Source organism: Panthera uncia (assembly GCF_023721935.1).
Source record: "Panthera uncia isolate 11264 chromosome D3 unlocalized genomic scaffold, Puncia_PCG_1.0 HiC_scaffold_8, whole genome shotgun sequence".
In the NCBI taxonomy this organism is placed as follows: domain Eukaryota; kingdom Metazoa; phylum Chordata; class Mammalia; order Carnivora; family Felidae; genus Panthera; species Panthera uncia.
Window position 1 is genome coordinate 65,898,276 of NW_026057586.1, and position 21,828 is coordinate 65,920,103.

Below are 21,828 nucleotides of genomic sequence, written 5' to 3' on the forward strand. Positions count from 1 at the left end.
TTCTCTTCCCTTCCCTTCCCTGCCCTGCCCTGCCCTGCCCTCCCCTCCCCTCCCCTCCCCTCCCCTCTCCTCTGTTCCCTTCCCTTCCCTGCCCTGCCCTCCCCTCCCCTCCCCTCCCCTCTCCTCTGTTCCCTTCCCTTCCCCTCCCCTCCCCTTCCCTTCTCATTCCCCTGCCTGGTGCAGCTGGAGCAGAGTGAAGCCAAGTGTGAGGACGCTTTGAAGACCCAGAAGGCGCTGACGGCAGACCTGGAGAGTATGCACAGCGAGCTGGAGAACATGACCCGGAATAAGAGCCTGGTACCTGCCCCTTCCTAGAGTTGCGGGGACCTGGGGCCAGCATAGGGCTCTGGGAACCAGCATGGGACCCCTGTGTACTCAGCACCACAAGAGGGGCCGAGGGCACTGATTGCACACTTGCTGGGTCAACATGCTGAGAGTGCAGGCATCCTATTATGAGCTGAGCACTAGAAAGCTATAAGGGCATATGTGAGGATCAGCTATGTGTTCATCTCCCCGAAGGTAGTCAAGGAAACTTGTTGTAGACCTACTGTGTGCTCAGCACTGTGGGGATGCATTCATTGTGAGCCTACTGTTTGCTCAGTACCCTGACTGAGAACAAAACTGTCTGTGGTGTGCCCATAGTGTGCTCGCCACGTGAGTGGTCCCAGGCACCTGTTGTAGCCCTACTGTGTGCTCACCACCATAACAGGGGACTTGGGCATTACGGTTGGGTTACTGCATATTCATTCTTACACATGGAGACAAGGGCATCCCTCATGGGCTCTCTTAGGCTCACTCCTCTAAGGTTCCCAGCCATCTATTAGGAACCTACTATGTGCTCACCACTGAATGGAGGAAATGAACATATATTATGAATCTAATATATGGGTGGAAATTGGGTGCGCATTTCTAAATCCCTGTCTGGGTGTACAAGGTTGACTTAAGTTTTTACTCCGCATCTAAAATCCCGAAGTTTAGGTATAGCCACAGATTTATAGGCAAAAGCTTGTCTCCAGATCCCTGTTGGACCCTTTAAGGGGAACTTACCACAAACATTCACATACACACACACACACACACGAATGTACACACTCACCTACAAAATTGCCAGACACACAGACAAAATAATTGCCCTCATAGGTAAAATATGCATCTAATTTTATCCATCTGACCAATTATCTATTTATAGAGCACCTGCTGTATGCAGGCCGAGTGCTGGGGATGTCTCTGTGAACAGAACAAAGTCCTGGTTCTCGCAGAGATTACAGGGATTTGCACTCACACGTGTGTCCCAGGCACATTTAAAATGGACATAACATGTAATCCCGTGTGGGCTTACATGGACACACGTCCGTCCACATAGACACAGGCTGCCCTGTTACACATGCACATGCACGCACACACACCCAGAGCTGTCACTGACACCCCCACGGCCAGCCTCTCAGGTAGACGGTCACTCCTCTGATGCACGCACAGGCGAGCCCCCGCACTTTGCTCCTCATCGGGCCCCTGCTGTCGTCCTCCCACCCACCCTTCTACCTCCACCCCACCACTGTCCTGCCTCCCGCCAGGTGGATGAGCAGCTATCCCGGCTGCAGTTTGAGAGGGCTGACCTGCTGAAGCGCCTCGATGAGGACCAGGACGACCTGAACGACCTCATGCAGAAGCACAAGGACCTCATTGCTCAGGTAGCGACGGAAAGTGGAAGGAGGCTTGGTGGCCTTGGGCCGGGGAGGCGGGAGATATTGCCAGGGGGATGTGGTTGGGCCCCTCCTCTCTGGTCTGAGGACCTTGGAGGGGTAAATGCCACAAGGATAAATAGGGATTGTGAAATTTTGTGGGGTCCTGATAGAGGAGGATGTCACCCTTAGATGGGCGTGCATTATTGGAAGACATCTCCACCAAGAAAAGTTTTGACTTATTTATACACCTATCTATACATTCACCCACCTGCATGCCCTTTTTATATATCCATCAAAATATTCATCCATCCACCATTCTTCTGTTCATTGGTCCACTCATCCACTTATCCCCAATTTTTATCCACCCATCTACCATCCACCCACCTATTTACCCATCCATCCAGCTACTCACCTATCCATCCCTCCATCCCTCCATCCATCCATCTATCCATCCACCCATCCATCCATCAATCCATCCATTATCCACCCATCCATCCAGCCACTCATCCATCCATGCATCCATCCATCCAGCCATCCATCCATCAATCCATCCATGCATCCATCTAAAAATCCATCCATCCATCCATCCATCCACCCACCCACCCACCCACCCATTTACCCACTCATTGATGTATCCATCCACCCATCCATCCAGCCACTCACCTATCCATCCCTCCATCCATCCATCCATCCATCTATCCATTCATCCATCCATCCATCCATCCATCCATCCATCCATCCATCCATCTATCCACCCACCCATCCAGCCAGCCACTCACCTATCCATCCCTCCATCCCTCCATCCCTCCATCCATCCGCCCATCCATCCATTCATCCATCCATCCATCCATCTCCCCACCCACTTACCCATTCATCACCCATCCACCTATCCTCATTTTATCCACCCATCTACCCATCCACCCATCTACCCGCCCATCTGTCTACGCACCCACCCAGCCACTCACCTGTCCCTCTATCCATCCATCCATCCCTCCCTCCACCCACTTACCCATTCATCACCCATCTACCTATCCATTCACCCTTCCATCTATTCATCTACCACTCCATACATCTATTGAGATATCCGTTCATTTATCTATATTTACTGTGCCCCCATCATGTGTTAGGTACCATGTCAAATGCCAAGGACGCCATGTTGGGCAAAAGCACATCCCATTCCTGCGTGCACGTGGCTCCCAGTTTCATGAGCTGGGCAGACCTTCTCACATTATCACCCAGAACAGAGGGAATGTTTGCAAACTGAGCTGACAGTCCAGAAAGGAAATGAACATGGTTCTGGGACTCCTGACTGAGGTTAGAGGTCAGGGAAGTCTTCCCTGAGGAGGTAGCCCTCAGATGGAGATCCAAATGAGGAAAAGGAGTCAGTGAGGTTGAATTGGATAGTGAGTGGTGTGGGAAATGTTCCAGGCAGAAGGAACAGCACATGCAAAGGGCTGGGATGGTGCATTTGAGAGCCTGGCAGGAGGCCAGCGAGGGGAGTGTGGTGCAAGATGAGTTTGGCAAGGCCAGCAGAGCAGGGGCTTGTGGGCCGAGATGAGTTTGGATTTTACTGTGTGATGGGAATCATTGGCAAGTTTTCTCAGGGGCACGAGCAGGAGAGAGAGGATCAGCCAGGATGCCACCCCTGGATGCACTTGTCTTGTCCTACGCTGGATCCCAGAGTCTAGAAAGAGTGCCTGGTGTGGAATAGGGCACCCAGTAAACAGCTGGTGAATGAATGAAGACTGTGGCTGGCTTGTACTGGGGAGGCAGAGTGGACATGGGCGAGGGATGGACCCAGGAGGCAATCAGGAGGCATAGTGGCAGGCTGGGGCACGGCAGAGGCTTGGGGGTGGAGCTGACAGATGAGTGAGGGCATCCCTGGCAGATTTCTGATCTGCATCACGGGGAAGATAGCCCCTCCAGGAGTAATGAGCATCATCCCCACATTGTACCCCAGAGGGGACCCGTGGTACAGTGCCTACCAGGCTTCAGGTGCATCCTCCCAAGATGGGATCCGTGGGAATTTCTGCTAAACAAGGAATAACGGTAACAAAAATAACCACTGATATATTTCATCAACATTAAAACAGCCATCACCAAAATAGCCTATGCCATCTTCTACCTTTGTGAATCACACCTATTTGGGGTCAGAAGGGAAATTTCTTCATTTGATCAGTTATAAAAGCAGTGTACTCCTATGCGCATTACAAATAATTTACATAATACATAACATGCAGGAAATAGAAAGTGAGGGGTCTGCCTTCCCCCTGGAATCCCTCTCTTCGGAGATAATCATGCTTAACAGTTTGGTTCTACTTTTTTTTTTTAAAGGATCTTTATAGTCTCCACCGCATTTAATCTCTGAACAAACCCTACGTGGAGGAGCTAAGCAGAGACTATCAGCCCATTTTATAGATGGGGATACTGAGGTGCAGAGCGGGCAAGGCCAAGTCTAGAATCCCAGTCACTTGACACGCAAGAGTTGTCTTCCTTCAGTATCTGGCCCTACCGCTGTGGCCAGCCCATTTCTGTCTGGGCTCTCAAGGGTATAGAACAGCATGCCAGCAGTTGACCAAAGCCATCGGCTTATATAACGGGAGTGACTCAGCGGACATTGAGACGAACAATGTCGGAAGGATGTGAGCAGTAACTTTCTGGAACGAGCCATTGTGTCACAGGTTCTGAGAGTCTTAGACATCTGGGGGTGGGGAGAAGGGATTTCCAGCAGTAGTTTCCCCGCAAAGCCTCAAGGTGACATTTTTTTTTTTTTTTTTTTTGTCTCACCAGTCTGCTACTGACATTGGGCAGATCCAAGAACTACAGCTGCAGCTGGAGGAAGCCAAGAAGGAGAAACAGAAACTTCAAGAACAAGTATGTGCTCAGAGCCGCCACAGTGCGGAGACGAAAGGAAGGGTTCCCTCTGGGACCTCCCAGTTTGGATCCCGGAAACTGTCACTCACTCATTCATTCATCCATTCACTCAACTTCGGTTGTGCACCAAAGGAGTTGAGAACGATCCCAGCAGACACACACACACACACACACGCTGACTTTTGCTCATGCCAGTGTGGCATCCAAAGACGCACTGTGCAGTGAAACTCATCAGCCATTCAGTGCAAGAGTTTCCCCCTCCAAGAAATGGTTCCAAGGGGAAAGGGACGGTCTGTGCAAGACAGGACCATTGTCCTTTGTGAAATCTTCCTTTGAAGCCTTATTTCCTCCAAACACCCCTGAATTTCACTCATTAGCTAGGGCTGCTATCATCCATGGGATTCTCAAAGCACTTCTAAGGTCTGTCGCCTGTGCCTGCTTAGAGTTTCTATTGAAATGACAGAGCCTCAAGCAAATGTCCATGGGGATGAGTAATACCAAATACCAGAAAAATAATAGCAGCAGTAGGCATCTGTTGGGTATTTATCATATACCAGGCGCTAATCGCCTTCAATCCTCAGACAAAAGAAAGAAAGAAAGAAAGAAAGAAAGAAAGAAAGAAAGAAAGAAAGAAAGAAAAAGAAAATGTAAGAAAGAATGAGCTCATGGAAGGGACCCGGCCTGCCCAGGTGCATCCGGCTGGAGAGTGGCAGAGCCTGGCTTTGAAGTCTGGTATATATGCTTGGCTCCCAAGCCCACTTTTGGTTGCGTCCTTGGGTGCTGAAGCTCGCGGCTCACACGCTGGCTTTGCCCCCTTAGCAGAGCAGGGAAAGGAGGTAAGCAAAGCACTGACTGAGTCTTGTGTTGGACGCAGAAGACACAGGAAACATCACCTCCAGCATCTGAGACGCAGGGGCAGGGTCTGGCATGAGGGGATCGGCACTTGGCACTTGTGTCTTTAACATGTATCACCAGAGCCAAGAAGGAGGCCGTGGCAATGGGCCTGGGGCTGAGTCCGGCATATGTCTCCATTCTGGGACTCAGGGCCAGCAGGTGGCCAATGGATCTTTTGGGCTCGTTCCCAGCTGCAGGTGGCCCAGATGCGCATCGAGTACCTGGAACAGTCCACCGTGGATCGAGCCATTGTCAGCAGGCAGGAGGCAGTCATCTGTGACCTGGAGAACAAGACGGAGTTCCAGAAAGTGCAGATTAAGAGATTTGAGGTATGCTCGGACATGTAAATATTGCTCGTGCCTAGAGCCGTGGGGCTTTCGTGTAAGCTCCGTCCGTCCTCTGACCGTCCCTCCATCCACTCATGCCTTTCTCTGGATACACATTCCTCACCCGTCTCTCATCCGTGTTGCTTCCCCCATTCCCTCCTTTCTGCCTTCCTTCAACCACACGGTCCCACAGATAACTATCCATCCAGCCTACCCACCTCATGTATCTCCATCCACGTCCATATGCCATCATTCCATCCATCACCCTCCTTATGTCTTTTCTTCCTTCCTTTCTCTATGCTTTCTTCTCTCCCTCTGTTCTTTCCCTTTCTTCAGACCTTGACCCCTCTGTCCGTGTTTTTATCCATCAGTCCCGTTCTGCCTGTCCCCATCTGACCACTCATGCACTTATGCACCCAACACTCACTTTGAGCAGAAATTTATTTTGCACCTAGCGTGTACCAGGCTCTGTTTTAGGCACATGAAAGACAGATGTACAAAGCAGATTCTGCTTTTCAGAAACATGGAGTTTTGTAGGAGATGTGAGTAAAATAGGTACATAAATACCCGTAATATGGACAGAGGGCTGTGAGGTTTGGGGGGCAAGGAGGTCTTTTCAAGCTGAGGAATCAGGGAGGCCTCCAGGAGGAGGTGACATTGATGCTGGACCTTGAGCGGGGCAGGTAAGACGTGGATGGGCTGGGGTGAGATTCAGTGACAACATTCACATTTAGCTCTGCAGGCCAGCGACATGGACGTCACCACTGTCAAAGTTGTTTGTCATTAGCCACTCCCCTGGATGTTCGCCACAGCCCCGTAGGGAAGGTAGGATAGGCCTCATCGAATGAACTACAAGGTGTCGGCAGAGAGGTCGAGGGACCTGTTCAAGATAAAGCCGTTTAGTGTCAGTGACAGGAGTAGATGGACCGGGGATCATCACTCTCCCCTGGTCCCAGGCTGTAATTTCTCCGCAGTCAGCTGGCTTAGCCACCGGACGATGGTCCATCTAGAAATGCGAGGCTGAGGCTGCGTTCCTCACTTTGAGCCATTCTTCCAATCCCCCGTTGGGCACTTTGTCTCTAAGAAGGCTGTGTGCGATGTATGAAGAATGGAGAAAGATCCTTCTTTGCCTTGACCCTCAGAGCTTCTCGGAGCTGCTCAAGGGATCCCTCGAGGCATAATTGTCTCTGCAGATCACCATGGAACTTTGATCTACTACGCTTTAAGTTTATATAATGTCAGGCTATATCCGTTTGCTTGAATCTAGCATAGTCAAGCGATAGCAGAAAATAAAATAAAACTATGATTTTAAAAAACCCTTTATGTGGCAGATTCCATATCCAAATTCCCTTTCCCCTCTGCTGTTGTGACTTGAATTTAGTAGAATTCCAGGCCTCGGGGACACCTTTTGAGAACTATTCTTCTTCCTTTTAACACCCCCCCCCCACCCTTTGAAATTGTTACCAAACTCCATTTGAAAGGCGAAGGGCAATTGAATTGTAACGCTTTTCTTCTAAACCATGATTCAGTCTCAGATCTGGAGAGGGGCTCAGCGTCTTGCTCAAGGACCTGAAATATTCATGTGGGCTCCCTTTTAGGTCAACACTCGAGTATTTGCCCATCAGAATCGATTGGCTGCAGGCATGTTGGCCAACTAATGAATTCTGCAGAACAGCCCTTGGGTTTGTTTTCTGTAGCACTGGTGATGCCCACAGCTCTCTTCTATTTTTTCATTGTGTCCTCTTGGCTTTTCCCCCTGGAAAGGGAAAAATGCCATAAAACATTAGAGCTGAGGCTCAAGGGACCTTGTTTGACCAAAACCTCCTCACTTTACAAATTGGGAGACCAAAATCCATACTAGGGAAGGGGTTTTGATTTCCCAGTGTAGTGTTCTCCCCACTGCACATCTTCGTAAAATGATGGGGGCTGCTGTAAATAGTAATAATTCCCAACTTTTGGGGCGCCCGGGTGGCTCAGTTGATTGAGCGTCCGACTTCGGCTCAGGTCATTATCTCGCGGTCCGTGAGTTCGAGCCCCGTGTCGGGCTCTGTGCTGACAGCTCCGAGCCTGGAGCCTGTTTCAGATTCTGTGTCTCTCTCTCCCTCTGACCCTCCCCCATTCATGCTCTGTCTCTCTCTGTCTCAAAAGTAAATAAACATTAAAAAAAATTTTAAATAATCCCCAACTCTTATCTAGAATGTTCTATGTGCCAGGCACTGAACTAAGCCTTCTGCAGAACTTAACGTTTTCAAGTCTGACATGATCCCTAGGACATAAATACTGTCATCATCTCTGTCTCTCAGAGAGGTTAAATAACCTGCCTAAGGTCACACAGCCAGGAACAGGCAGTTGGGGGATTGAACCTAGGGCATATTCAAAGCCAGGGTGCTCAGCTGTATGCTAGGCTGCCTCTCTGAATAGCAATTATCATTTGCTAGGTTTTTTTAAGTTTATTTATTTATTTTGAGAGAGAGAGAGCACAAGCAGGAGAGGGAGAAAGAGAATCTCATGACCCGAGCCGAAAATCAAGAGTCCGTCACTCAACCAGCTGAGCCACCCAGGCGCCCCTCATTTGCTAGGTTTTTAACATAAATTATTTGTTTCGGTATCAGAACTCGGGATTGTCGTCCTGATTACCTTATACAAGGGCAGGGAGACTCAGCAAAGGATTTCTCTTGCCGGAGCCCCCTGTCTCGGGCGCCTGGCCTCTAACTCCATGGTGCACGTGTGCTCTCCACACCGCCTGCCTCCAGGTCCTGGTGATCCGGCTTCGGGACAGCCTGATCAAGATGGGCGAGGAGCTCACGCAGGCGGCCAAGTCCGAGTCCCAGCAGCGGGAGAGCAGCCAGTATTACCAGCGGCGCCTGGAGGAGCTGAAGGCGGACATGGAAGAGCTGGTGCGGCGGGAGGCGGAGGCCAGCCGCAGGTGCATGGAGCTGGTGAGTGCCCAACGCTGGCTCTCCTGCGATGGAGGGATGGAGGGTTTCGGGCGCAGTCGTGCCTGCTGCCTGCTGAATCGGAGCCCCCTGGGGCAGGTCTCCGGCCTTTGGGAAGCAGGGAGACACCAGAAGGGGCCGGGAGGAGGATCCACGCTGCTATTGGCTGCAGAGCCTGGGGGCGGCCCAAAGTGGGCCAATGGCATTCACTGCTGCTGGATGGGCCGTCCAGCACGTGTACATGTCAGATTCCAGCCTTTCTTTTCCTGCCTCATGCTTTCCACTCCAAAGGCAGGAAAGCCTCGTGGGAAGAGGAAGGCATCAACATTGACTAAATGCCCAGCTTGCATCACGTCTTAACACCCATATCATAAAATCCTCATAACAGCCCTGTGAAGTCAGAATTATTATCCCCATTTTACATATGAGGAAACTGAGGCTCCAAAGGGGTGAGATAACTAGTCTAATGTCACATCTAGGAACTGTCAGAGCTGTTTCTGGGCTAATAACAGCAACAACAAAGATAAAAGTACTTCCAGGTAGGTACTATTCTTATCTCCACTTAGCAGCTGGGGAAACTGAGGCAAGGGGACAGCAGCACGCCAAATGGAGGCTCAGAGTGGTACACACACTTGCCCAAGGTTACACACACACTAGTAAGAATTCGAACCCAGGCTTGTCCAACTCTGTAGTCTGTGTTTTCATTGACTAAGCCATGCTCTGCTCCCTGGTGTGATTTAAAAATTTGTCTCCTATCCTGACCAAAAAAAAAAAAAAAGAAGAAGAAAGTAAAATAATAAAAAAATAAAAATAAATAAAATGTAGAGTTTGGCATTTTATTAAATTTCATAGGGAGATAAAAGGGGAAAAAAGGTAAGAATTTGTATCTTGCCCCATGGGAAGGTTTCTCCCATCATGCACTGTATTTTTCTAAGAATGGTTCCCTGCATGGATCACAGGGCATCTCAGAGAGCTGGCTTCTCCTTTTCCCCATGAGGTCTGATGTCCCTAGAGCTCCAGGTTTCTGCTTCTGTGACCCGGGAGACATCTGGCACCCCCTTTGCCTGCCACCATAGAGCCTTCACTGAGACAACCCACCACCTGCCAAGGCTTGGCCAGAAGATCCCTAAATCACGGTCTTTATCTCTTCCCGCCCTGTCCATTCTGGTTTTGTGACAGGTCTCGCCCACTTGTCCGCCTGCAGCGAGTATATTTCTCGGGCCACTGCCTGCCACGGCTGGTGTCACTCTCATAAGCTTTGCCCTTGACAAGCCATCAGGCAGGCTGTTGTGTGGGGGGAGGTGAGGCTCCGCACAGAGACCCAGGTTCCCAGACAAACCCCAAGCCCCATAACTGGCAGTTTCCCCACCTCCCATGGCCAGGGAGAGAGAAAGGCTCTTTCCTCCAGTTGACAGAATGACTTCCTCATTCACCAGCCCTGTTTCTCATGCAGCTGAGTTCCCCACCTGCCATGTCTGGCTGGAAGCGAGAGAACTTCCCAGCCCATCTTCTCTGACGTCTTCTTTAACCGGCCAGACCCCCAGGCGTGCTGGCCAGATCAGATAGTGGCTGTCTTCCCCTTCTCTCTGCTCTCCTGTTCTCCCTCTCACTCCTTTCCCTCCTTCTCTTCTCACTTTCCTGTTCTCTATCCCCATTTCCAGGGACAACTTAAGATCTTTTAAAAAAATTTTTTTTTAACGTTTATTTATTTTTGAGAGACACAGAGAGAGTGAGAGCAGGGAAGGGGCAGAGAGAGAGGGAGACACAGAATCCGAGGCAGGCTCCAGGCTCTGCGCTAACATGCTGACAGCAATGAGCCTGATGTGGGGCTCGAGCCCACGAACCGTGAGATCATGACCTGAGCCGAATTTGGATGCTTAACAGGCTGAACCACCCAGGCACCCCAGCTTAAGATCTTTAAAGGCCCTGAAATGCTGAAAAGATTATAGTGCACTCCCCACCCCCCCATATAGGAACCAAAATGAAAACAAACAAAAAACTGTAAAACACAAAGCTTGTGTGTTTGCTGAAATGAGACCTGTATGGTTCTCCGCTTTCCGATTGCAAGATGCTACATAAATTTACCAAGACGAATTCTGCTCTTTGTTTTGGTGTGTCTGTGGTTGGGCAGGGTATTTTCTGGGGCTGCCTTAGCAAAGTACCAAAACCTCACTGGCTTCAAACAACAGGAGTTTATTCTAGCACCATCCCGAAAGTCAAAGGCCTGAAATGACAGTATTAGCAGCACCAGCACTCCCACTGAAGGTTGTGGAGGAGAATCCTTCTCTGTCCTTCCAAATTCTCGTGGCTCCAGGCATTCCCGGGCTTGTGGCCACATCTCTCCAGTATTTGCCTTCTCCGTGGATGTGTGTCTCAAATATTCGTCTGCCTTTTTTCTTCGAAGGACACCTGTAATTGGCTTTAGGGCTCATCCCTAAATCTAGGTGGATTTTATCTTGAGATCCTTACCTTAATTATGTCTACGAAGAGACTTTTTCCAAATAAGGTCACATTGCCGGGTTCTAGGAGGCTTTTCGGGTTTTGGGGGCCACCCCGGAAAAGGAGGGCGTGTTCCTGCTTAGCCGGTGTGTTCTTACCGTGACCCCGCACAGCTTGTTTCTTTCGTGCCTCTGTGGATTAGCAAGGCTCAAAGAACAGTGTCAGGCTGGCAGACGCTTCCTAACGGTGGACATCCCAAACGCACTAACCTACTTGCCTTCAAATACGCTCCTTGCCTGTGGGCCCTGGGATATTTCCACTGGGAGAGGAGAGGATGTCGTAATTTCTTGTTACCATTTATTCACCAACATCTGGCTATCCAGCACCAACTGTGGGCGTGGCACCAATTGTGGGCGTGGCACGAGGGGTGGGCCTCGGTGGGGAGCTGGGAGAATCGGAAAGCCTCTGCTTTGTAGACGCTCACAGTGCCCACCAAATGCATCTTGGGGGGGGGCGCCCTGATGGTAAGCACCCCAATCCCCCCCGCCCGCCCCATCAGTGTGGTGTCCTGGAGCGTCCCCAGGCTTCTTGGCTGTGACCTCACCTCTCCAGGTTCATGCGCGTGCCTTCCTCCGTCCGCTCCCTGTGAGACGAGGGGACGGCTGCTCCACGTCATGTGTCGCCTAACCAACTTCACCAAAAGCCTGCAAGGCAGTCACGGTTCCGGTTCTTTCCTTCATGCAAGAGGTACGCTTAGGTTTTCGCGTGGGCTGTAGGGAACAAGGCACACTTTTGCCCTTAAGGAGCTCACACGGACTAGAGAGAGATCGCAAAGGCCATTATTCATGTATTTCATGTATCCCTCTGTGATGGGCCCTCAGAGCTTTTACAGGCAAAGCAAGGTGTCTGTGCACTGGGGTTTGGGGGGATTCTTAGAAGGCCAGCTGACTGTCACTGCCAGCCATTCCTTTGAGTAAAGCATTGCTCCTTTCGTTTTCCATGTTTTAAGTTCAAATCTGCCTGGGAGAGATAGAATGAATTTTCTTTTTTTTTTTTTAACTTTTTGAAAAAATTTTTTAATGTTTATTTTTATTTTTGTGTGAGAGAGAGAGAGAGAGCAAGCAGGGGAGGGGCAGAGAGAGAGGGAGACACGGAGTCTGAAACAGGCTCCAGGCTCCGAGCTGTCAGCGCAGAGCCCGATGGGGGAGGCTCAAACTCACGAACCATGAGATCATGACCTGAGCCGAAGTCAGACACTCAATCGACTGAGCCACACAGGCGCCCCTAGGATGAATTTTTCTAACTCCCCAGACCAAGCATGCGTGCATTCATTCATTCACTGGACATTCTGTGCTTAGGCCCTTTGCAGACATGGCTTTTTTTCATGTACATGTCAAGTCCAGCGGGTGGAGAAGGTGGAGGGGCACGCATGTGAGGGGCTTTGTCCAGGGCTGCAGAGTTGGGAGTGACAGAGGTAGGATGGGTGTCCCCGTGTGTCCAGCTCTAAAGCTGTCACCATGACACAGCCCTGCCCTTTCAGCCCAATCTGGCTGAAAAATCCTGCTCTGCTGGGGGACACCGCCCAAAAGATCCCACCTTCTGGGCCCTGGGGAGAAGTGGGAAGGATGTTGATGGATCTCCCTTTCGTGTCCCCTTCCGCGTGTCCCAGCCTGCTCCATTTGTCACTGTTGGTGTTGGTTTAAAGGGCTGTGAGTTGTTTCGCGTGAATGATTTACACCCCTGGCTGGCACACCGGCACGTCCAGATCAGGATCAATTACCCAGCCGATGGAACTTCTCTTCCCGGAAAAAAGAAAAATGAGGTTTTGCCATTAATTTTAGTAAATGTACTATTCCTGGCGACTCCAGGAGCCATTATGGGGAAAAAGAATATTCTGGCTTCAAATCATTCAAGTCCCTTTGTCATGGGAGCAATGAGACAGCTCATCCGTGGATTTATGTCCTGCTGTTTTTCAATAGTTACAGAGCCCAGGGGAAACCACCTCAGCCCCAGGACAGGGTTACCAAGGGAGGTCAAGGGCAGCTGGAAAGGCTCCTGGTGGCAGGGAGCCCTACTCTCTGCCTGCTTTGCAGCACGTGCTTCTGTTTGGGAGGCCGCACCTGTTGGGTTTACCCCCTAGCACCTTGGCCTGACTCCCTACCCTGAACTTTCCCCTGAGTCAACGGTCTTTTTCAAAAGTTCCCCAGGTCTGGAAAAACATAGGTTGGACTTCTGCTTGCTTTCCCCAGTGACCCACGCTAGAGATCCCAGTGGCCTGTCTCTCTCTCTGGCTCACACAGTTTAGCGGCCAGGCCTGCTGTTTTACCTTACTTGGGTATTTACAAAAACATCCATCCCTTCCAGTCCTGTCCTTGCTTCCTCTGTCTTTATTTAAGCCCCATTCCCTCTGGTCTGGGGCTCCACAGTTACCTTCCAACTTGTCTCCCCACTTTCCCTCCACCCTCACTCATCCTTGCAGAAGATCTTTCCAGAAGGGACACGTCTTACTGGGTTACTCTTCTTGCTGAGAAATCTTCCACGGCTCTCCACTGGCTTCAGGACCAAATCCCAGCTCCTTCCCAGAGCCTCTGTAGATCCTTCTGCCTTTGGTCATCTGCCTCTTATCACCTCAAGTGTTCTACTCCAGCATGAAAGGACCCAACGTCGTGTTGTTTCTTGACCTGAGTGCCAGCCACAAAATCCCTTCCTCCCACCCTGAACCTGCTCTCCTCTACAGCTGCCCTCGCTCTTCTTCGGCTCCTACCTATCTGCCACCTGCATAGGGCAGACACATTACGTCTCTCTCTCTTTCTCATTCCCTCAAATAATTGCTTTAACTCGTGTGGGGAGAAGGGTGTGTATTAGCTTCTTAGAGCTTCTGTAACGAATTACCCAAAACCCGTTGTCTCAAAACAGTGGAAATTTATGATCTCACCATTCTGGAGGCCAGAGTCTAAAATCAAGGTGTTGGCAGGGTCGCAGTCCCCCTGAAGGCGTTAAGGGAGAATCCTTTCTTCCTCTTACAATTTCTGGCAGCTCTGGGTGTTCTTTGGCCGTGGCAACATGACATTAACCTCTGCCTCTGTGTTCACATGACCTTCTTCTCCTCTCTCCCTCCATGACCTCTCCTCTTCTTATAAGAACACTAGTCCATTGGGGGGCACCTGGGTGGCTCGGTCAGTTAAGCAGCCAACACTTGATTTCAGCTCAGGTCATGATCATACCGTCGTGGGATCAAACCCTGCACCAAGCTCTGTGCACTGACATCACAAAGCCTGCCTGTCTCTTTCCCTCTCCCTCTGCACCTCCCCTGCTCATATGCGCTCTCTCTCTCTCTCTCTCTTCCTCTCCAAATAATTAAATACACTTCAAAAAAAAAAAAAAGAACACTAGTCATTGGATTTAAGACCCACCCTAATCCCGTATGACCTCGTCTTGACTAATTACATCTGTAAAGATGTGTTTCCAAAGAGGTCACACTCTGAGGTTCCCAGTGGATATGAGTTTTGGGGAGACACCCTTCAGCTTGCTGCAAGGTGGGAAAGAGAACCAGATTGGAGTCAGAGAGCTTGGGCAGCTAGGTTAACATTACAGGACCTCAGTTTCCTCATCTGTAAAATGGGGAAGGGAGATATGATGCAGCCAATATCATTGGGTGGCAGTGAGGCTTAAATGAGATGATTTATGTAAAAGGGTCCAATGATAGCACACGGTACGGTCTTAGCAGATGTCACACTGTTTTCTTTCTCCTTTCTTCTCCTACCCCTCCCCTGACTCTGATTCTCCATCTACTTAAACTTTATCATGAATCTGCTGACTCTCCCTCCCATCCCATGCCCATGATGGTTGATGGTCGTGATGTTGGTGGGAGCTATTTATTGTTCATCACTCACTGCATGCTGGGCACAGGGCTAAGCACTTACACGAGTTCTCTCATTTAAACCTCCCCTCTTGAGCAAAATATCCCTATTTTACTAGTAAAGGAATAAGAGGCAAAGAGCTGAAGCACCTTGTCCAAAGTCACCTTCCCAGCAATGACAGAATCAGAATTTGAACCCAGGTCTGACCAACTCAAACCCGTTCTCCTACTCAATAAGTTTTAGACACATTGTATTTACTCATTCGAGTACATTTGTTAAAAACAAAAACAAAACCAAAAACCTGAGGGGCGCCTGGGTGGCTCAGTCAGTTGAGCGTCTGACTTCAGCTCAGGTCATGATCTGGCTGGATTTGTGAGTTCAAGCCATGCATCGGGCTCTGTGCTGACAGCTCAGAGCCTGGAGCCTCCTTCAGATTCTGTGTCTCCTTCTCTCTCTGCCTCTCCCATGCTCATGCTCTGTCTCTCAATAATAAATAAATGTTTAAAAAATTTGAAAAAAAAACCCTGGGGTATAAAAAGTCATATTGGTTTTGATTCTGTCATCTAGGCTTCATTGACTTTTGGGATTGGATAATTGTCTCTTGGGGGCACCTTCTTGTGCCTCGTAGGATATTTAGGTGCCTCCCCAGCCTGTATCCACTAGAGGCCAGTGGTATCCCCCACCCCAAGTCGCCACAATCAGAAATATCTCCAGACATTGCCAAATGTGCCCTTGGGAACAGAAGCGCCCCCAACTAAGATCACTGCCCTCACATCACCCTTACAATAACTCTGAAGGCAATGCTCATGAACTCCCCACTCATTGATCCCACTGATCAAACAGGTTAATGGGTGTGATGTGATGTACCCAAGGTCACAAACACACTGGAGAAGGAGAGGAATTCAGGGCAGGAGGAGGAAGCAGCTTAATTCCCTACCCTCGGAGGAAAAAGACAGGAGGGAGTCCAGTAAAACCCAATCCCAACTTTTCCTGGCCCCAGTGGCAACTTCACAGCACAACCCAATTCTGGGTGGAATGAAAGATATTGCTGTAGACTGTGTACTTTTAATAATGTTTAAATAAAACATGGGAGCATGGGTGTGATCTCCTCACTGAGCCTGGCTTGTCAGCCGCCCGGGAAAAATCATTAATAGTTAATGGGCAACCACTTATGGCTCTACTTTTGTTAAATCCAGCATCAATTATATATGGCCCATGGATTATTTATTTGGTGTGACTTGGGGGTATATTTTCCACCTTTGGGGTGGCGGGGGGGAAAGAATGCGAGGCCTAAGACAGATTATGGGCTAGCCGTGAGGGTCTTGTCTCCCTTCTGAACTGGGGGGTTTCCCTGCCCCTTGTTAGGAGAAGAGTTCCCACTGATGTGAGCGGCAGGTTGCGATGAATGTGGATCTGGGAAGGCACTGGCAGGAGAAAAGCTTGGAGCCGTCATGTGCTAGTAAGCGTGTTAACAACCAGCTCTCCAAAGCAGGTGAATCCTGGTAGTGTTTTCAAATCTCCCCCTAGAGCTGATTTCAAGCCAACAGTATGACATCACTGGACACGGAAATGGGAAGCCGCCCTACACACAGGCTAGAGATGAGACACTTCAAAATCATTGGCCAAGAGTAAAATGTTGCTGCAGTTATTAGGAAGCAATGCATTTTGAGGCTGTGTTCCTTTTTTTTGTTCTTCATGATTTATTTGATTGTAAGTTTACACTCATTGTGTTTTAATGGCAGTTGTGTTTGACAACTGGCCTGCAAAGTGCTTGAAAATTTAGCAATAAGCTGTGCAAGCTGATAGGAGCCGTTGCCAGGGGCTTGGAGTCTCCTTGGGGTGGGGTTGCCAGGGTTAGCAGGATTTGTAGGTTTGGGGTCCTAGGCTCTTAAATCAAATCTCATCATTCGCTGACAATTTTTTAAAATTTTTATGTATTTATTTTGAGAGAGAGAGAGAGAGAGCAGGGGAGGGGCAGAGAGAGAGAGAGAGAGAGGGAGACAGAGAATCCCAAGCAGGTTCTGCATTATCAGTGCGGAGCCTAATGCAGGGCTTGATCCCATGAACCATGAGATCATGACCTGAGCCAAAATCAAGAGTCGGATGCTTAACCAACTGAGCCACCCAGGTGCCCCACATTCACTTTTTTTGTTTTTAAAGTGGAACTACTTCACCGTCAGAAGAAGGACTTCTTTGGCCTTGTGTGTCAAGTGGGTACGATCGATCCCATCTGCTCAGAAAGACTAGAGCAAGCAGTTCACTCCATGTCCTAACTCTGCCTGTCATGTCCGCCCCTCCTACTCTCCCTCTTGTCCACTTCCTCCTGTCTCCTGAGAACCTGGCCACACCTGGTGAGGGCCTTGGTTTTCACATTTGTTCTCGTTTTTTCTCTTCTTTTTTTTTCTTGGTCACCCAAGGACCCATGTTTCCAACCTGTGTTGAGCATGCAGCCCCCTCCCACCACTTTGCCCAGAGGCATTCACCACACCCAGAGTTAAGGGTTTCGTTTAAGAAACACACACACACACACACACACACACACACACACCTCTCTATGTTTTCCTCCCGCAAATGACTATGAACTTCAGAGCATAAAGATGAATTATTTTGGCTGGGAACTGAAGTATTTAAAAAGGCATTCCAATATGGAGGGCATTTGGGGCCATGAGCAGGGTATAAATAATACCTTTTATGGTTCTCCTGATGGGGAGAGAGCTCTCCTAATTACAGCCCCGTTATCTCAGTGTGATCCAAAATGACCCAACACGTTTATAAACTCACTGTTCACACTGCTTCACTCCCCACCCATTCTGGCCTCCTGCATTCTCAGTGAGCTGACAGGGGAAAATGTGGATATTTATATCACTACCCCCTTCCGGGCACCGCAGGCTCCTGTCTGTCTCCCCACAAAGGTTTCTCTACAAAAGAAACTTGGTCCTAAAGGGGACTGGGGACCCCATGCCCACAGACCCAGACTCGTTTCTGGGATGGAATTCTTCCAACCTGCCTTTATCCCAAACCGTGAACGTGTTTGTCTCCATTCAAGAGGTGGTATCGTCTGATGAAATGGGTTTCTTTGCGCCTGCCTCTGAGATGAGCTATCTTGATAATAAAATCTATTACGGAGAGCCAACCTGGGAATAATTGGGTCTATTATTCCCCGACTTGTGGCTTTGTTTCTGCATCGAGAACAGGCTCTCCTGTAATTAATCAGAATTTAAAGTTGCTAATACCAATTACAAATAATGCATGGAGTTCTTGAGATGGTGAACAGAAGAGCAGATACTAATCTTGTCCCCCGAGACTTCACCAATTGAACTTTTGTCACTTCAGACTTGCTGGAAATTAGAGTAACTTAACTCTACAAAGTTAATTATTTTAAAAAGGTAAGAGGGGAGCAGATATTGATTGAATGTTGCAGGTGTACATTAAATTATTCAAATAGACCCAATTCAAATTGTTTAGATGCGATTATGCTTCCCTTAATTGCATGTCAGAGAGGCTCAGGAAGGTTAATCTTCACGATCGAAAGCACCATCATTGGCACGATTAGACATCTCCAGAAGATAGTGGTCCCAGGGAAGTCTAGGGGGCCCCAAATCAGACTCGATGTTCTGAATTCGTTCCCAAACTGTGACTTAGTTGGAAAGGTAATTCATCTCTTTCTGGCGCCCATTTTTATTTTGGCTGAGCTTAAACAACGAGAAGTCAGGAGACCTCAGACCAAGAAGTGGGAAAGAAAATGGTTTTTACTGGGAGAATTGGCTGGTTTGGAACTGCCAGTGTAATGTAACAGGAAAGGGTGAGCGAACTGGTCTAAATTACGGCCCTTTTGGTTGAAAGTGGCAGACAAAATTCAAATTGGCTTAAGCAAAAGGGAATGCGTTGGTTCATCTAATGGAAAAGTCTAGTGACCTCTGATTTCAGGTCCAGTGGGATGCAGGGACACAAAAGATACTGACAGGCTGAAGGCACTGTGTTGGGACCAGAGCAAATTGTGAACATCCTTTCCTAACCATGTGTTCAAGGGTATCAGGTTGGTAGGTTGACGTTAGCCGTTGAAGGAGAATTTATACCATGGAAATAGGCAAATGCTCCAAACCTCTGCTTCTCCCAACCCCATTGAGCCAGCTTTTAAATATTCACCAGGATACCAGGGGCTGAACCCTTCCTTCCATCCCCGTTCTCAGGTAGGCTTTTCCTTCCCAAGGGGCAACAAACAGTCAGGCTGAAAAAATGATCAGCAAATCAACCTCCGTGATAAGACACGGTGCCTTGCACCCAACAACTTAGATGGAGGACCAAAAATGGAATCTCACTGACTCTGGCCTGGTTTGAATTTAATGCGTGTCCCTAAAGCGAGCACCAGTGCCAAAAGGGCACAGTCTCTGGCCGGATAGTTCTGGGAGATGTGCCCAGGCCCGAATCCAGGGATGGAGTCAGCCCTATCCTAACCACGTAGATGGAGAGTAAGGGAAGAAGTCCTCCCCCAAGCAAACCCAGAAGGCCTGGGAGTGGATTCCAGAGAGGAGACGCCCTCAGATGTTCACTGCAGAGGCTGTGTCTGTGTATCTTGACCCTGGCTGGCTTTCCTCTGCTCTGCCCAGGTTCCTTTTATGTTTTCTCTTCTCTACTTATTCTCTTGTCTTTCACTTGACTTCCCTCCTGCTTTACTTCTTTTCTGTTACTCCTGGAGCTGGGAGGTCCTGTAAGTAGGATGGATCAAAGAAAGGGGAAGGGAGGCCAGAAGCGGGTAGCCTGATTCTCCTTCGCGTCTTCATGAGGAAGTGGCTCCTGTAATGGGAGGAGCCTGCCTGGAAGCCAGAGGGCCTGGATTGGAGCCCCGCTTCTGCCTCGTGCTGGCTGTGGGAGCTGGGGCATGCCTCTCCCTGAGTGGGACTCATTTTCTCCCTCTCTGTAAAATGGATTGGATCACCTCTAAGGCCCTTGTTGCTGGGATGGTATGCGAGGCTAGAATTGGGCGATCATGGAGCTGTGGGCTTTGAGTGTGTCTCAAACAGCCCACAGGTCACAGTGGCAGCCTCCTCCTGGAAGGAGCCCGTCCCTACACCCCAAGACCTCTGTGCAGAGTCACAGAATCTCAAACCTGAAGCTGTGTAGGCTCCTCCGTCCCATCTGATGCCTTCTCCAGCCTCAGACCGGTGGAAAGCCCACCTCTGGTTAAGCAGCTGCAGTGCTGGAGAAATCCCTACCTTTGCAGGCGACAAAACCCCTGTAGTTACCTGCCTTTCTCCACTGCATTCCAGGTGGATTCTATACCGACCCCAGATTCCAGATGTGGATTCCAGATGTGTCACCTTATCTCTGGGGAGATGGGAGGTACCCTCTTGCTTCTCTCACCTGAGAGAGAGCCAGGAGTTATCCAGAGAGGACCGTGTTGTCCTTTTTAAGCAGCCACCCCCCACTTTTAAATTCATAGCTAATGCACATTTATGGGAAATCAAAGCAGAGCCCTTCATCAGGCTTCACCCATTTTTCCCCTGGCCCCTGAGGCAACACCCACAAAACACAGCTTGATATCCCATCACCTAGACCTGAGGTCAGCAAACTGCAGTCCATGGGCCAAATCTGGCCTGTCCTCTGTGTGTTTTTGTTTGTTTTTGTAAATAAAGTTTTATTAGAACATAGTCACAACTATTTATGTATATTCTATGGCTGCTTTCAAACTGCAATGGCAGAGGTGACTGTGACAGGGACCACTTAGTCCATGATATCTAAAATATTTATTATCTGGCCCTTTACAGGAAAAAAATGTGCTTACCTTTGCCCTAGAACATTGCTGGGTGCATACAAGGCATGAAAAAAAATGCACGTTGAGTGAAGAAAGAGCTTGACAGAAGGGCAAGATAAGGAAGTAAGGAGACCTTGGTGCAAATCTTTGTTCCCTCACTTCCCTCCTGTGTGACTTTGGCCATGACACTCACCTTCTCTGTGTCTCTGTCATCTTATAAAATGGGGATAATCGCTGCAATTCCCTCACAACATTGTGGGGAAGATTTAATGAGAACATGTCATGGTAGCTGGTGCAAAGCAAACTTACCTATCATCATCATGAACATCGTTTTAGTCCGTTTGGCCTACTATCACAAAATAGTACAGACTAGGTGATGTTTAGCCAACAGAAATTTACTGATGACAGTGCTGGAGGTTGGGAAGTTCAAGACCAAGGCATCAGCATGGTCATGTTTTAGTAATGGCCCTCTTCCTAGTTTGTAGCTGGCACCTTCTTGTGGTGTCCTCACATGGCGGAAGGGACTAGGGAGCCCCCTGGAGCCTCTTTCATTAAAGCACTAACTCCATTCATGAGGGTTCCACCCTCATGACCTAATCACCTCCTGAAGCCCCACCTGCTAATACCTTCACCTTGGGCGGTTAGGATTTCATCAAAAAAATTTGGGGTGGGGGGACACAAACATTCAGACCATAGCAATCATCATCACTGTTACCATCATCACCATCATTTTCATCATAATCATCATCGTCTTCACTGTCATTTTCCCTCCCACCATCACCTCATCATCATTACCACTAATACCATCCCCCCCATCGTCATCAACATCACCACTGTCACCATCATTACCATTAATTACCATCATGATCCTCATCACCTCCACCACCACCGTCATCATGCTCACCACCATCATCATCATCATCACCATCACGACCACCACCATAACCACCACCACCACTCCCATCATCACCGCCATCATCATCACCACCATCACCACCAATACCTCCATTATTATCATCACCACCATCATGACGACCACCACCATCATCATCATCATCATCACCA

At 49.1% G+C, this 21,828-nt stretch overlaps 1 protein-coding gene across 1 annotated transcript in view; it reads left to right on the forward strand.

The window, feature by feature from the left end:
- Nucleotides 1-21,828, forward strand: part of MYO18B (myosin XVIIIB) — a 240,850-nt gene that overhangs the window by 160,920 nt on the left and 58,102 nt on the right. Inside the window, 5 exon segments of the mRNA XM_049619573.1 lie at nt 184-297; nt 1,572-1,688; nt 4,473-4,556; nt 5,642-5,779; nt 8,530-8,715. Coding sequence (XP_049475530.1) covers nt 184-297; nt 1,572-1,688; nt 4,473-4,556; nt 5,642-5,779; nt 8,530-8,715 — 639 coding nt within the window.